Genomic DNA, 13687 nt, shown 5'->3' with positions numbered 1-13687 from the left:
TTATTGTTCTATAAGAAATGACCAGCAGGATAATTTCAGAAAGGCCTAGAGAGACTTACATGAACTGATGCTGAGTGAAATGAGCAGTACCAGGAGATCATTATATACCTCAACAATGATACTATATGATGATCAATTCTGATGGATGTGGCCCTCTTCAACAATGAGATGAACCAAATCAGTTCCAATAGAGCAGTAGTGAACCGAACCAGCTACACCCAGAGAAAGAACTCTGGGAGATGACTATGAACCACTACATAGAATTCCCAATTCTTCTATTTTTGTCTGCCTGCATTTTTTATTTCCTTCACAGGCTAATTGTACACTATTTCAAAGTCGGACTCTTTGTATACAGCAAAATAATTGTTTGGACATGTATACATATATTGTATTTAACTTATACTTTAACATATTTAACATATATTGGTCAACTGCCATCTGGGGGAAGGATGAGGGGAAGGAGAGAAAAAGTTGGAACAAAAGGATTAGCCACTGTCAATGCTGAAATTTTACCTATGCATATATCTTGTAAATAAAAAGCTATAATAAAAAAAAGAACAATTCAAAAAAAGAAATTAATATTCACAAATATCCATCTTTTCTTTGGTTCCTTATAGATAATTGTTATTCTTTTGTTCTCTTCTGAGAACTTTTTTATTCTTTTTTTCCCCTTTCATGTCCCCTCCTCCAAGCAGGCTACAATTAAACACAGATAAATTTATATAAACATACACACACACATAAATACACACATTCACATCCACCCATAGAGCCATACACACATATACATATATCTATATACATATATACATAGACCTTCATGCATGCATACCCACAAATACTCAGACACATATTTATGCACATGCATTTACCCATATGTAAACATGCATCTAAAACAATAAGGTTGATGTCGATTTCTTTGTTGATTAAATCTTTAACTTTGACTTTGGCTAAGATCAATGATTACTAGCCCTACTTTTTTTCTAGTAAATTCTACTTCTGATCCCTGTTGTAGTTTCTGTATAAACTTATTTTCCTATCCATGCCAACTCTTCTACTTTAATGCTGCTCCTCAAACATGCCTTGTTATTACTTTCCCTTCCCCGACCCAGGGATCCCTCCTTTATCTTCTTCTCCCATCCTCTCCTTATCTCTTTATCCCATTCCCATTAATCTATATACTTTGTCTCACTATTAAGAAAATTAAGAAAGTTCATGAACCCAAGAATCCCTATCCAAAGCCTGCTTTTTAGCAGTCCCATCAAAGGTTGAATACCTCATACTAGCTACATTCTAAATTCTGCACAAATTCTAATAGCCACTGGAATTGCCCCTCCTTGCAAGGGACAAAACGATTCTGATTAAGGAGTTCCCCATTAATAACAGAAAGATGCTTCCTCAATGCAATCACGTATTTCCACTGCTGCCCATTTTCTCAGTCTGAGCTGAGGGAGTAGTTATTATTTCTCCCCTTCTAAATAGATAAAAGTTGTCAGCTGATATGCAATTGTTTTTTGAGGATAAATATATACCTTCTTTTATTTTCCTTAGTGCTCCTAGAGTTGGTTAGGCAGCATAGTCAAATGAGTGCCAGAGTCTGGCATTTTTAAGTTGCGTAACACTGGGCAAGTCATTTCTCCTTTTTCCCCTCAGTTTCCCCATATGTATAATGGAAATAATACACCTACCTCCCAAGGTTTTTGTGGGAATAAAATAATTGTAAAATGTTTAGCACAGTGATTGACACAATAGCACAATAGTACTCTGTGATAAAAACCAGGCCCAACCTGATTTAGATTTTCCCCAATTCAGAAACAATTGTTGCCCATCTGAATTGTTTAAAAAAAAGAATATTATATTGATATTTTCATCATAAAAGATGTCCCAAAAATTTTAATGTAGTTTTAAACTATTAAAGTAGCAAAACAGTAGTTTTGACTTATAAGTAATTTAAGTTTTGACCATTGGTAATTTAAAAAACACCCACCATTAATTTCCATTAATTGATGATAATGGGAAACTTCATATAAAAATATCACCTGTTTGGTCTGCCAGGATAAAAAAAAATTACATAATTGGTAAAGGAAAAGAAAGAAGAAGAGACTGAAGAAGAAAGGGAGGAAAGGAAAGGAGGAGGAAGAGGAGAAGAAAGGGTTGAAGAAGGAGTAAGGGAAGGAAGGAGGAGGAAGGAGGGGAAGAGAGAAGGAAGATTCAAGAAGGTGGGGGGGGGGAGGAAAAGGAAAATAGAAATAATGCATAAAAATATCCAGAAGGAAAAATCACAAGATCAGGATCCAGAAGGATCCTGAAGAAAATCATCTGCTCCTACCTTCTTCAATATGTGTACTTCAGTGAATCTGTGATCTGACCCATGTTCACAACCAAAATTCATTCCTCAGTTCAAGATCTGGTCAACATGCTGGAGGTCTTCCTCCAAGTCCTTTTACATTTCCTGGGTATCAGTTCAGTCACTGGATTGTTATCCTCAGATTCTTGTTATGCACCCATCCTGGATCCCTTGACAAGAATACATTTTTTTTTTTGGCTGGGGCAATTGGGATTAAGTGACTTGCCCAGGGTCACATGGCTAGGAAGTATTGAGTGTTTGAGGCCAGATTTGAACTCAGGTCCTCCTGGCTTCAGAACTGGCACTTTATCTACTGCACCATCTAGCTGTCCCAAATAATACATTTTCTAGGGAAACATCCATGACACTACTTCTTTTGCACAAAGTTCTTTACTGAAAATACACAACAAACTACTTACATTCCCTATTCATGTCCCTATTGTATTTAGGGTCTAGAAAGATAGCAAAGAAATTTTTTTTGTTGAAGAAGGTTCTAGCAGGTATACTTGTTCATGTAGAAATAATAGGAATTTTCTTCTTAGTACTGCAGCTCCTTTTCTTTCTTTCCTTTTAAAATGTTCCTGAAAAAATATCTTCTTCAGTGATGTTATTTTACTATTCTCTGTCATACTCTGTAATATCTGAGGTGCAATGAAGCTTACTCTCTCTACCTTTTTACAGAGATGTGGACTCAGGATGCAAAAGGAGACACAAATTTTGGGGCATGGCCAATATGGAAATGAGCTTTGTCTGATGATGCATATTTGCTATGAATGGTTTTTTTTAAGTGGGAGGTGAAGAAAAGGTTATTGAAGCATGTTTTAAAAATTCAAGGAAAAGAATAGAATGCCAGATAGAATCACAGACAAGTCAAATAGCTTTGAAAATTGTAAGCTGAATTTATTACATATTTTTAAAAGCCAATTATGCATTATTAGAGATCCATAGTTTTCAACATATTTTCTTTTCTACTGTATGATATGGAAATGTCTTTTATTTTGTGTTTGTTAAATTCAGAATAAAAATTAACATTCTATCGATATGACATATGTACCAAATTTAGATATTTTCAATATTATTCAATTGTGCTCCATATCATATATTTAAGAACTGGGTGATTTTCCCTCCAACTACCACTGGCCTTCTAACTCTCTTATTTGTGTCCACATCTTTTCCTATTTCCTAACCTATAATCAAGCAAGGCCCTTCTTTCGCATATATGCCTTTGACCACTGTCTCAGAAAAGAACAAAAAATCTGGAACAGAGATATGACTAAAGATAAGGTCTTCCCTTTATCTGGAAGGTATTGTGTTCTTGGCTGAAAGTACACTACATAGAGAATTCGGAAGCTTAACTTATAGTGATTCGGTCGTTACAAATTGTGTAACTCTATTTAATAATCTTTTAACCTATGTCTATTTTGCAGTTTATATACTGACAAATTTATATAATATCCAACAGCAGCCAACAGGAAGCTTAGCCTACAAATCTTAAGTACATTTTGTTACCTCTTAAAGTAGTCATGAGGACAAAAACTTCAAAAATGTAAAATTCAATTATAATTTTTACATAAAAGAACTGTACTCAATGGAGTAAAATGCAGTCTCTGAGGTTCCCATTCGACAAAGTGTTTCCCAGGCATGTTTGTATCTTGCAAGATTCCTGGATAGATGTAACTAGACCAATTGTATTCAGTATCCTTTGTTTACCAGTATCAAATAAAGAGACCTATGCTTATTCATCAGTAATTAAGGTTGAGTTAAAACTCCAAGTCCAAATGGAAAAATAGTTCTTCCAAGGCCCCCCACATGCCCCAATTTTAAAATGACATTGTACTAATTATTATTATTCATTTCTTTTATTATGGGTACAAAGAATATAATAAACAAAGGGCTGGGCTTGGCATTAGGAATACTTGGGTTTAAAATCCATCTCTGAAGTCTGGTAAAAGTGACCTGGGGTAAATCATTAAGTTTTACATATCTCTGGGGCTAAAATTTGTGTTGCTGGACAGAATTTCCACATCAAGAGATCTTTATGCCAACTAAATCTTAGATCCACGTTAAATTAGGATATGTATTCTAAAGCTCATTAAAAGAACCCCATGGACAATGTTCACTGAAGCAGATAAACTGTTTTCTTTTAAAGGTTTCATCTCAACTTCTTCAATTTTATTGTCTTAAAATTTTATTCTTATTGCTACATTTTGTTTTACATCATTTTCATTTTGGAATATATCCCTTCCCCTGCAACATATCCCTCTTGTAACAAAGAGAGATAGAGAGAAAGAAAGGAGGGATGGGAGAGTCAGAGAGAGCCAGAAAGAGAGAAGAAGAGAAGAGAAGAGGAAGAGAAGAGGAAGAGAAGAGAAGAGAAGAAGAGAAGAGAAGAAGAGAAGAGAAGAGAAGAGAAGAGAAGAGAAGAGAAGAGAAGAGAAGAGAAGAGAAGAGAAGAGAAGAGAAGAGAAGAGAAGAGAAGAGAAAGAAGGCGAGGAGGAGAGGAAAGAGAGGGGGAGGAGAGGGGGAGAAGGGGAGGAGGGAAGGGGGGTGGATCTTTTATTTCTTGTGGTACATGCAACATTACATGTCCAGAATCTCCTACCACTTCTGAACAGGCAAATTCTTCATTTCTTTCTGCTCTTCCATATTTCCTTTCTTTCCATATGGAAGACATAAGTCATAGGTGGGTGGAGAGAGTAGAGGGCAGAGAGAAGAGAAGAAGGGGTGAAGAGGAAACCAACCACAATCCTTAATTTAAGGTGAAGAAGGCCAAGATTGCCACTTTTTTTCCCTCCCTATCACTTGGGGCTTTTCAAACTAAACAGTGCCTGTCTCCACAGGATTTAATATACCACTTCTAATGCATATGAAATGGCTGCTGGTGAGTGAGAAATATATATTGCAGGCCACTTTGAGTGGTTTATGAAACATACTATATAAATAATAAACAGAAACGATTTAAACTTTTTATTGATAAACCATGGTTTTCTATGAATAATACAGGAAAGTATTTTATTTTGGACATTAATAATGCATAGTTTGAAGAGGAGAAGAAATAGTATGAAATGCAAACATTTAAAATTAAAACAAATAGAATGACCTTACTAAATAAATCACAACTTTGTCCTTGGGGAAAAAAAAAAAAGGTCAGTCTTATTTTAAAAGTACTCTTTGCATAAGAAAAACAATTTTCCAAAGTAAAGTAGGGAGGAGTCATTAATGAAATCTTTGAAAGCTTCTAAAAGAAACTCAAGCAAGAGAGAGTTTTCATTTTCTTTCTTTGCCTCAAAGGCACACAGGACAAATACAAGAGACCTAAAATCTGAAAAGTCAGACAAGAGCTACAGCCTATGGAAATTACAAAAAATAATCTAAAGGAACAATAATATATGAAATTGCCCTCTTTGAATAATTACTCAGTATGCCTTACAGGACGATGGTAATTCTAACCCTCATGACAAACTCATTCACACAATCAAAATGATCATTTTTAAATAGAAAGTAACACATACCTCAATGTCATTCCTAAAAAGTATAAATTACACACTCATGCACACTTAATGCACCTTGTAACCTAACACAAAAATGCTCTTTTAAAATGGAAGTCAGAAATAGCCTAGGAAACATTCCTTTCCTTCATATTTAGATATTTTATGGCACAATATAACATCACAGAGGGTACACTAGAGTATCCATTTGATGTGACAAGTTACTGTAATACAGTTAGTAAGGAAATAGTAGTCAAAATCAAATTCACTAGCTAATGTTCTGGAGTGGTTGATAGAACATATATGTCTTTTTCCTCATTTCTAATAGCCTAAAGTGACCAATTCAGCTAGTTTATTTCCAGTACAAAACAAGTCACTCTATTCTCTTATACACATATGGTATTTTAATTTGCATTATAGTTATATTGATCATGTGTTGATATGGAATGGATGAGTGCTTTGGTAAGTTGCTAAAAGTATGTTATGCTTTCTTGTTATTTTAAAAATAAATCCAAAGAAAATACTTGACAAGCCCTGACCGTCTGCAAAGCAGAAGCCAAAATTGAAAGGAGAAAATACTTTGAAGTTCAACTGAAATATTAATTTATTATAAATGTTACATAAAGACACTATACAATGAAATTATATGTATTCAGTACTGGCATAGGCAGTATAGTATAATGGATTTCATTCTAGACTTAAGAGTCAGGAGATCTGGGTTCAAATCACGAGGTAAACACTTTTACTAGCTGTGTGTTCTTTAAAAAGCCATTTCTTCTAATTTCCCCTATTTCTCCATCTAGAAAATGAAGAGTCTAGACCATCTAAATTCATTTACAGCAGTACCAATATAGTATTAATTAGCTCCTTTATAACAGACAGGTTCTGGGTTTGGGAACCACAGTGGGTACTTAATTAATACTTGAGTTAAGTCTGAGCTTTAAATTTACAGTTCTATGATATTCTTACACTGCTCACCTTAAAGGGAGATTGTGAGATAAGGCATTTGTGAACCTTAAAGTATTTTAGAAATGTGAGCTCTAGATACAAATAGCAGCCATTAAGTATTTATTGCTAAGCTAAATTTGATATGGAAACAATTCATTTTTCAAAGTATCCCTGTTATGGATCAATAAAATAGGAAAGGAAAAAAGCTAATGTGTTTTCAAGAAATGTTCTGGTTTATAAGATAGTATCAGAACACCGGGTATATGAGCATTATGATTTTACATTATTAGCCTAGGATATTTTTTTAAAAGAACTGTGGTAGTAGTGCTGGTGGTTGGATATTGTTGAGTCACTTCAGGACCTCCATGACTCAATTTGGGGTTTTCTTAGCAAAGATTGGAATGGTTTGGCATTTCCTACTCCAGATCATTTTACAGATGAGGAACTGGAGCAGAGTTAAGTAACTTGATCAGCAACAGACAACTAATAAGCATCTGAGATAGAATTTAAACTCAGGAAGATGATTTCCTGATTCCAAGTCCAATGCTCTATCCACTATGCCACCTAGCTGCCCCTTAAAAGAAGTAGACCTTGATTTTTTTTTCAAAATCATATCAATATAGCAGGGATAGAATTAGTCATCTGGATTTAAGACAAACATAAAGAATTAACTTGATTTAGCTAAGAAAGCTGACATTATATTGTCATTGTTAGTAAAAGTACCTAATATGTTGTTATGTCCTACATTTGGACTCAGATTTTGTCTTTTGAAAGTATGGGTTTTTTTCCTTCTTAAAGAATAAGAGTTAAATATAGTTTGCAAGCTACCAAAAGGAATATTAATTCCAAAGCAGATGCATATCAAAATTCCATACAAGTGTGATATTTCTCAAGGTATCATTAGGAAGCAGCTTGATATTGTGAAAAGAGCTAGCTCCAGAGTCAAAGGACCACTACAGTTCAAAATTTGAATACTTTAACCAAGTCATTTTAGTTTTCTGAACTCAGATTCCTCCTCTATTATATGAGAAGATCAGACATCACAGTTTCTGAGGTCCTACACTTATTTGATAGTGCTTACCTTAAAAAGGTTTAAAATGAAATTTTTTAAATGATGCCTGATTGTACTTATGAAAAATGAACTGCTAAAATAAAGAAATCCAAAGGTAAAGGAACTTTTTATTTATTCCTAATTTATGCCAATTCGTGTTTCTCAAATTCCTTTGATGATCCATGCTAGCCCTCTGGTAGACCACTAATGGGTCCAAAATATAAGAATGGCCTTTATTGAAGTCTTAGGGACTTACCCAGTCCACAAAGGGAAGAATAAAAGAGAAGAAAAAGCAAGTTAAAATTAATTTAAAATACCTGAAACCTAATTGTTATAGTTTAAAAGAGTTGGGTGATTTACCCCTTACTATTCATTAATCGTGGTGTGCATATAACTTCTCCCCTTCCACCTCCAGAAATATCAATAGTTTCTACTATTAACTAATACCACTATTGTATCCCTATTATATGTGAGGTTTCATAATGGTCACTAATCTTAAAACAACCCCACATTTTAGGCAGGAAATCATCCTAAGAGAGGCATAATATGAAAAAATAAATGGTAGAACTCAAGTTCATTCATAAAGATGAGCTGTATCATCCTGCCTTAGTTGTTCAGACCTCACTTTCAGCAGCTGATGAAATTTAGGATTAATTAAAAGGGAGATACCACTCATATAGAATGGACTCTACTGAGAGTTATCATCAACTGACTTTTATAAATGAAAAAAGCAAAGTATAGGAAAGTTATCAGTATCTCACATGATAGCATGATAGGAAAGGCAAGAATATACTCATGCTTTTTCCAGTTCCAAGTTTCCATATATACTAAAAATGAGTAACTTTTGACAATGAAAACTCAAAATGTTTTTTCAAGAGAGTGGAATTAATTATAAGATCATTCTGGGATTGAATCTAAGGAGCTATTTGCCGAAGCAGCTTTATTCTAAGGTATTTTCATCTAAAAAGAAGAAAGCCTTGCTCAAAGGATCAATGGATGAAAAATCAGGAGACTGAATTAACCTCCTAGCTTTATCACTTACTAATGACCTTAGACAATTCTCTTATCTCTTCAGGATCAATAAAGTCACTTAACTGCTTTTATACACTTATATCATTCTTGTGTAGAATTCCAAGTGACTATAAAATGAGCTTACTGCTACTTGCTCTCACTTCCTCCACAGGGTTCTTGTGAGAAAAGTACTTTGTAAACTATAAAAGTGCTAAATAAATGTGTATTGTTGTTATTATAACTTGCTATGTTACAGAATGTCAAGTGCCTTTCCATTGTTGACAAGAGTTGTTCTAGGTGAGTACCAGTTCATTAGTAGATATCAGCCCTTCCTTGTAAAAAAAGTACTAGAATAACTAATTCAATGGTTACCTTCTTCTCTCTTCTGTATAAAAATGGCACTATATAAGAAACTATTCTCTACACATATTCTGTATGTATTCAAACATTAATAATAACTGCACTTAGACAATTTCCAGATTCCTAAGATACAATATTTAATTTCTTTTCAATCAAAACTTCCATAATCAATATAAGAACTAACCTAAAGGACTTTAGCTTTATACATAGTTTTTCTTACAGACTTGTTATATTAATAGGCATGGGGAACTCCCTGCAATGATTCAGGTCAGCAACTTGTCTACAGTTTAATGAATGACATAGGGCACTGGGAAAGTGTGTGTTTTTTGCCCATGGTCACAGCTGGTATATGTCAGAAGCAGGATTTAAACTTCAAGTCTTCCTGATCTATCTATATTGCCAGGCTGCTCCATATGATCTAATATTTTAGTAGCAGGTATATCCTTACTTTGTTATGTGTTATGTGTTTTTTTTAGTTGTAGACCAAACCCCAAATTTCTGGCCAGAAGCACACATAGATCAAGGTAGTGCTAAAATTATTCCCATAATTTTTATATAAAACTTAGAACAACACACTCTTGGTCTGTTTTATCTCCCAAGCACTGCCAAAAAATCTTAAAAATTAAATTATGATTTTCAGGTCTAGTTCCTTATAGTGTACACTAAACCTGGTTTCCACTGGAACAGCCTCAAATCCTCATACCTGAGTTATTCTGGAATCTGAGAGAACAAGTGAGAAAGAAGCAAATTATTAGAATGAGAGAAATTAGGAGGAAGAGAACAAATTTTTTTTTTACAACCTAAGGTTCTGGAAAGAACCAAATTCATGAAAGATGGAAAGGGTATGTTAAGGCCATGAGAATAAGTATGGGCCCAAACAAGTTCTTTCTTGCATTTTTCTTCATTCTCAGTTTTCAAAGGAACTCCACTCATAAAAGCAGTTTTCTTCTTGGAGAAAAGGCAGCACCTTTCATAACAGTCCTAAACACTAACATTCAGCTGTTTTCAGCAAGAACCTGTTTCATTAATCAAATATGATGAATAAATGAAGCCCTCATAACAAAATATTCTTAACATTGAAGAAAGTTTTACCTTTGATATAGCCCATTTTGGGTGGGAAAAGAAGGACAGGTGCAGGGAAGTAAGGCACAATAAGATTATTTTCCAAATCAATTAGCTTCTAAGTTCCTCTTAAAAACTGATGGGGGAGAGGAGAAAAATATCAATGAAACTAACATTGATATTTGTTCATTTTAACCCATGGAAATAACTATTTAAACAGAATCAGAAGATGAATCAAACAATGAGTACAAACCATCCATGGAAATTTCAATGTACCCCTCACAAAATAAAAGATCACAGCCAAATCTGCAAAGAGGAGAGAAACAAGAAGCACCAAAAAGAAACTATTAAAGAGTTTTGAAATAATCTTGGGGAGCTGTCTTTGCAAAATTCCCAATTTTGTTCTCCATCACTCAGGTCACAAGAAGACACATCCAGCATCACTTTGGAATTGTAACTTCTGACTGCCTGTCTCCCTGTTCAAAGAGAAAAATATTTATTTAAACATTTGACTTATTTTGAAAGAAATAAGTACTTTGCCAGGATGCAATAGCATTTCCTACAATTTTCTGAATTTTCAGGTGTTCATATTTTAAAATACATACATACAATCTCTCTCAATTTAATTCTTTAATTATTTACTTTGACAAGAAGTCATTAAAACATTATATTGCTCAGAGAGGGACAAATCCAAACTCTTACCCAAAATAAAAAGATACTTTCAATCAAATACCCTACCAGAAATTGGCTATCACTTAAAAGTAAATTGGTGTAGATTGCAATTGTAATGTAATTACATCACTGGAAGAACTCAAACTATAATTTGTTTTCAAAAAATACCTTGGAAGGGGACCTGTATGTGCCAAAATGTTTGTAGCAGCCCTGTTTGTAGTGGCTAGAAACTGGAAAATGAATGGATGCCCATCAATTGGAGAATGGCTGGGTAAATTGTGGTATATGAATGTTATGGAATATTATTGCTCTGTAAGGAATGACCAGCAGGATGAATACAGAGAGGCTTGGAGAGACCTACATGGACTGATGCTAAGTGAGATGAGCAGAACCAGGAGATCATTATACACTTCGACAACGATATTGTATGAGGATGTATTCTGATGGAAGTGGATTTCTCTGACAAAGAGACTTAACTGAGTTTCATTGGAGAAATGATGGACAGAAACAGCTACACCCAAAGAAGGAATACTGGGAAATGAATGTGAACTATTTGCATTTTGATTTTCTTCCCGAGTTATTTTTACCTTCTGAATCCAATTCTCCCTGTGCAACAAGAGAACTGTTCGGTTCTGCAAATATGTATTGTATCTAGGATATACTGCAACATATTTAACATATATAGGACTGCTTGCCATCCTGGGGGGGGGGGGGAGGAGGGAGGGAGGGGAAAAAACGAAACATAAGTGATTGCAAGGGATAATGTCGTGTAAAAATTATCCTGGCATGGATTCTGTCAATACAAAGTTATTATTAAATAAAATAAAATTAAAAAAAAAAAAAAGAAGTCTATATATTTGAAAAATAAAATAAAAGAAAGAAAAAAAATACCTTGGAGAGTGGTTAATTTAAATTAATATTACTTATGCATATAGCACACAGAGGCATATATTCACATATATGTGTATAATCACATATTTATTTATTTGTTAACGTCACAATATAAATGGTCTTTAAAAAAAAAAAAAAAGGAGGAAAAAGTATTATTTTTAAAAGAGAGGCTTGTCTCCTATCCAAGGGGACTATCTGAAAACTTTAAATACCATGAATCTTTAAATTTAATTAATTCAAGTATATGACTCTTCTCTGAATACATTAAATCTTTTTTTTAATCTCAAGATAAAATTGCAACAATATCAAATCAGAATGTAGAAAACCAGCAAGATGTAATTGACTACCATATTTCTTAATTTTTTTTTCAAAGCATATTCAACTTGCACTTCTTTGACTTTTTAGTGGAGGTTTTCGATATGGGATATTTCCATATATATTATATTATATAGTTTTATAAAGTAAATTGTGATACTTTAAAACTGTTCTATCATATTTCACTTTAATGGTTAACACCAGTAATATGTTTTTTCTTTCATTACCCATTGCTTTCCTGATAAATTTAGAAAGACACACCACTTTTGCTTTTGCTTTAAAATTGTCAAATGTTCTCCTTTCACTTTGAGAAAAAGTAATTCATTAGTGTATTTGGATGAATCTTCCACCAAAGTCCTTATTTATTTATTTTGTAGATAATTTCACATGTATATGTTATCTCTTCTCTCCATACTTCCACTCCCTAGAACATATGTTCCTTGACAGGGACTTTTTCATTTTTGTCTTTGTCTCCCCCAGTGATTAGCATATATTAGGTGCTTAATAAATGCTTATTTAAGATTGATTAACCTCCATAAACCTGGATTTCTTCATTTGTAAAATAAGTACATTGGACAAGGGGGTGACTAAGATCTCTTCTGCTAAATATATGATCCTATGATCCTGGGTTCTCAAAATTTGTGTCAACAAATTTGTTTGTCCCTGTCCCAGAGCAGAAGACTGAGAGTTTGGACCTTATAACATACTTTGTATATGCCATCCCAGAATCAATCCATGTTTGTGGGGGTTCATTACCAGAAGTTTTAAGGAAATGTTTTGGTACATAGAAGCTCATTTTATACCCTGCCACACAAACTTACATATATATATTATATTTGTACATATAATATATATTTATGTAAAAGTTTTATAAATAATTATATATATTTAATTAAATATGGAGGAGTTGTAAACTCTATCTGAAGAATAAATACCCTTTGGATGAATGTGCATTATTATTAGGTCTTGCCAGGCCATCCTCCCCTATCTCCCAGAGTCTTACTCCCCAACTCTTAAATATATATATATATATATATATACATACATATACATATACACACACATACATACATATACACACACACACATATATATACACATTATATATATACATATATATGTCTGTATATATTATATATATATGTGTGTGTGTGTATGTGTGTATATATATATATATATTATATATATATATATATATATATATATATATATATATATTCAATTGTGGGATAAAGAAGACCAAATATTTCCCAAATCTGGAAAACTTAGAAAAAGCAAAAGAAACTCTCCTACTTTTATATCAGGGATAACCAGTGACATGACTTTCTTAGTTTCATGCTAATGTTATCAAGTTCTACAAATGAATTAAATTTATATTGAAATATAATTCTTTGCAAATACAAGGTATTCCAAAGGTCTTAGTGCATAGCTTACTAAAGCTTCAAGCTTTAAGTGCTCTAACAGTTAAAAACTACATTAAGTCTTTTGGGATAGCCTATAAATGGGAATTTGCAGCAGAATGTGATGTCCGAGCCATTAAGA

General features: G+C 33.4%; 1 protein-coding gene across 1 annotated transcript in view; it reads right to left on the bottom strand.

Moving 5' to 3' along the window:
* Positions 1-5299: 5299 nt before the first annotated feature.
* The window catches only part of CD109 (CD109 molecule), a 156467-nt gene continuing 148079 nt past the window's right edge, over positions 5300-13687 (bottom strand). The window contains exon 33 of the mRNA XM_051997274.1: positions 5300-10743. Within this exon, the coding sequence (XP_051853234.1) occupies positions 10562-10743 (182 nt within the window). The 3' untranslated portion in view covers positions 5300-10561. The remainder of the gene's footprint in view (positions 10744-13687) is intronic.

Source organism: Antechinus flavipes, chromosome 4, assembly GCF_016432865.1.
Source record: "Antechinus flavipes isolate AdamAnt ecotype Samford, QLD, Australia chromosome 4, AdamAnt_v2, whole genome shotgun sequence".
Classification (NCBI taxonomy): domain Eukaryota; kingdom Metazoa; phylum Chordata; class Mammalia; order Dasyuromorphia; family Dasyuridae; genus Antechinus; species Antechinus flavipes.
The sequence above is the reverse complement of the archived record's forward strand: the minus strand, read 5'-3'. Positions and strand labels throughout refer to the sequence as shown.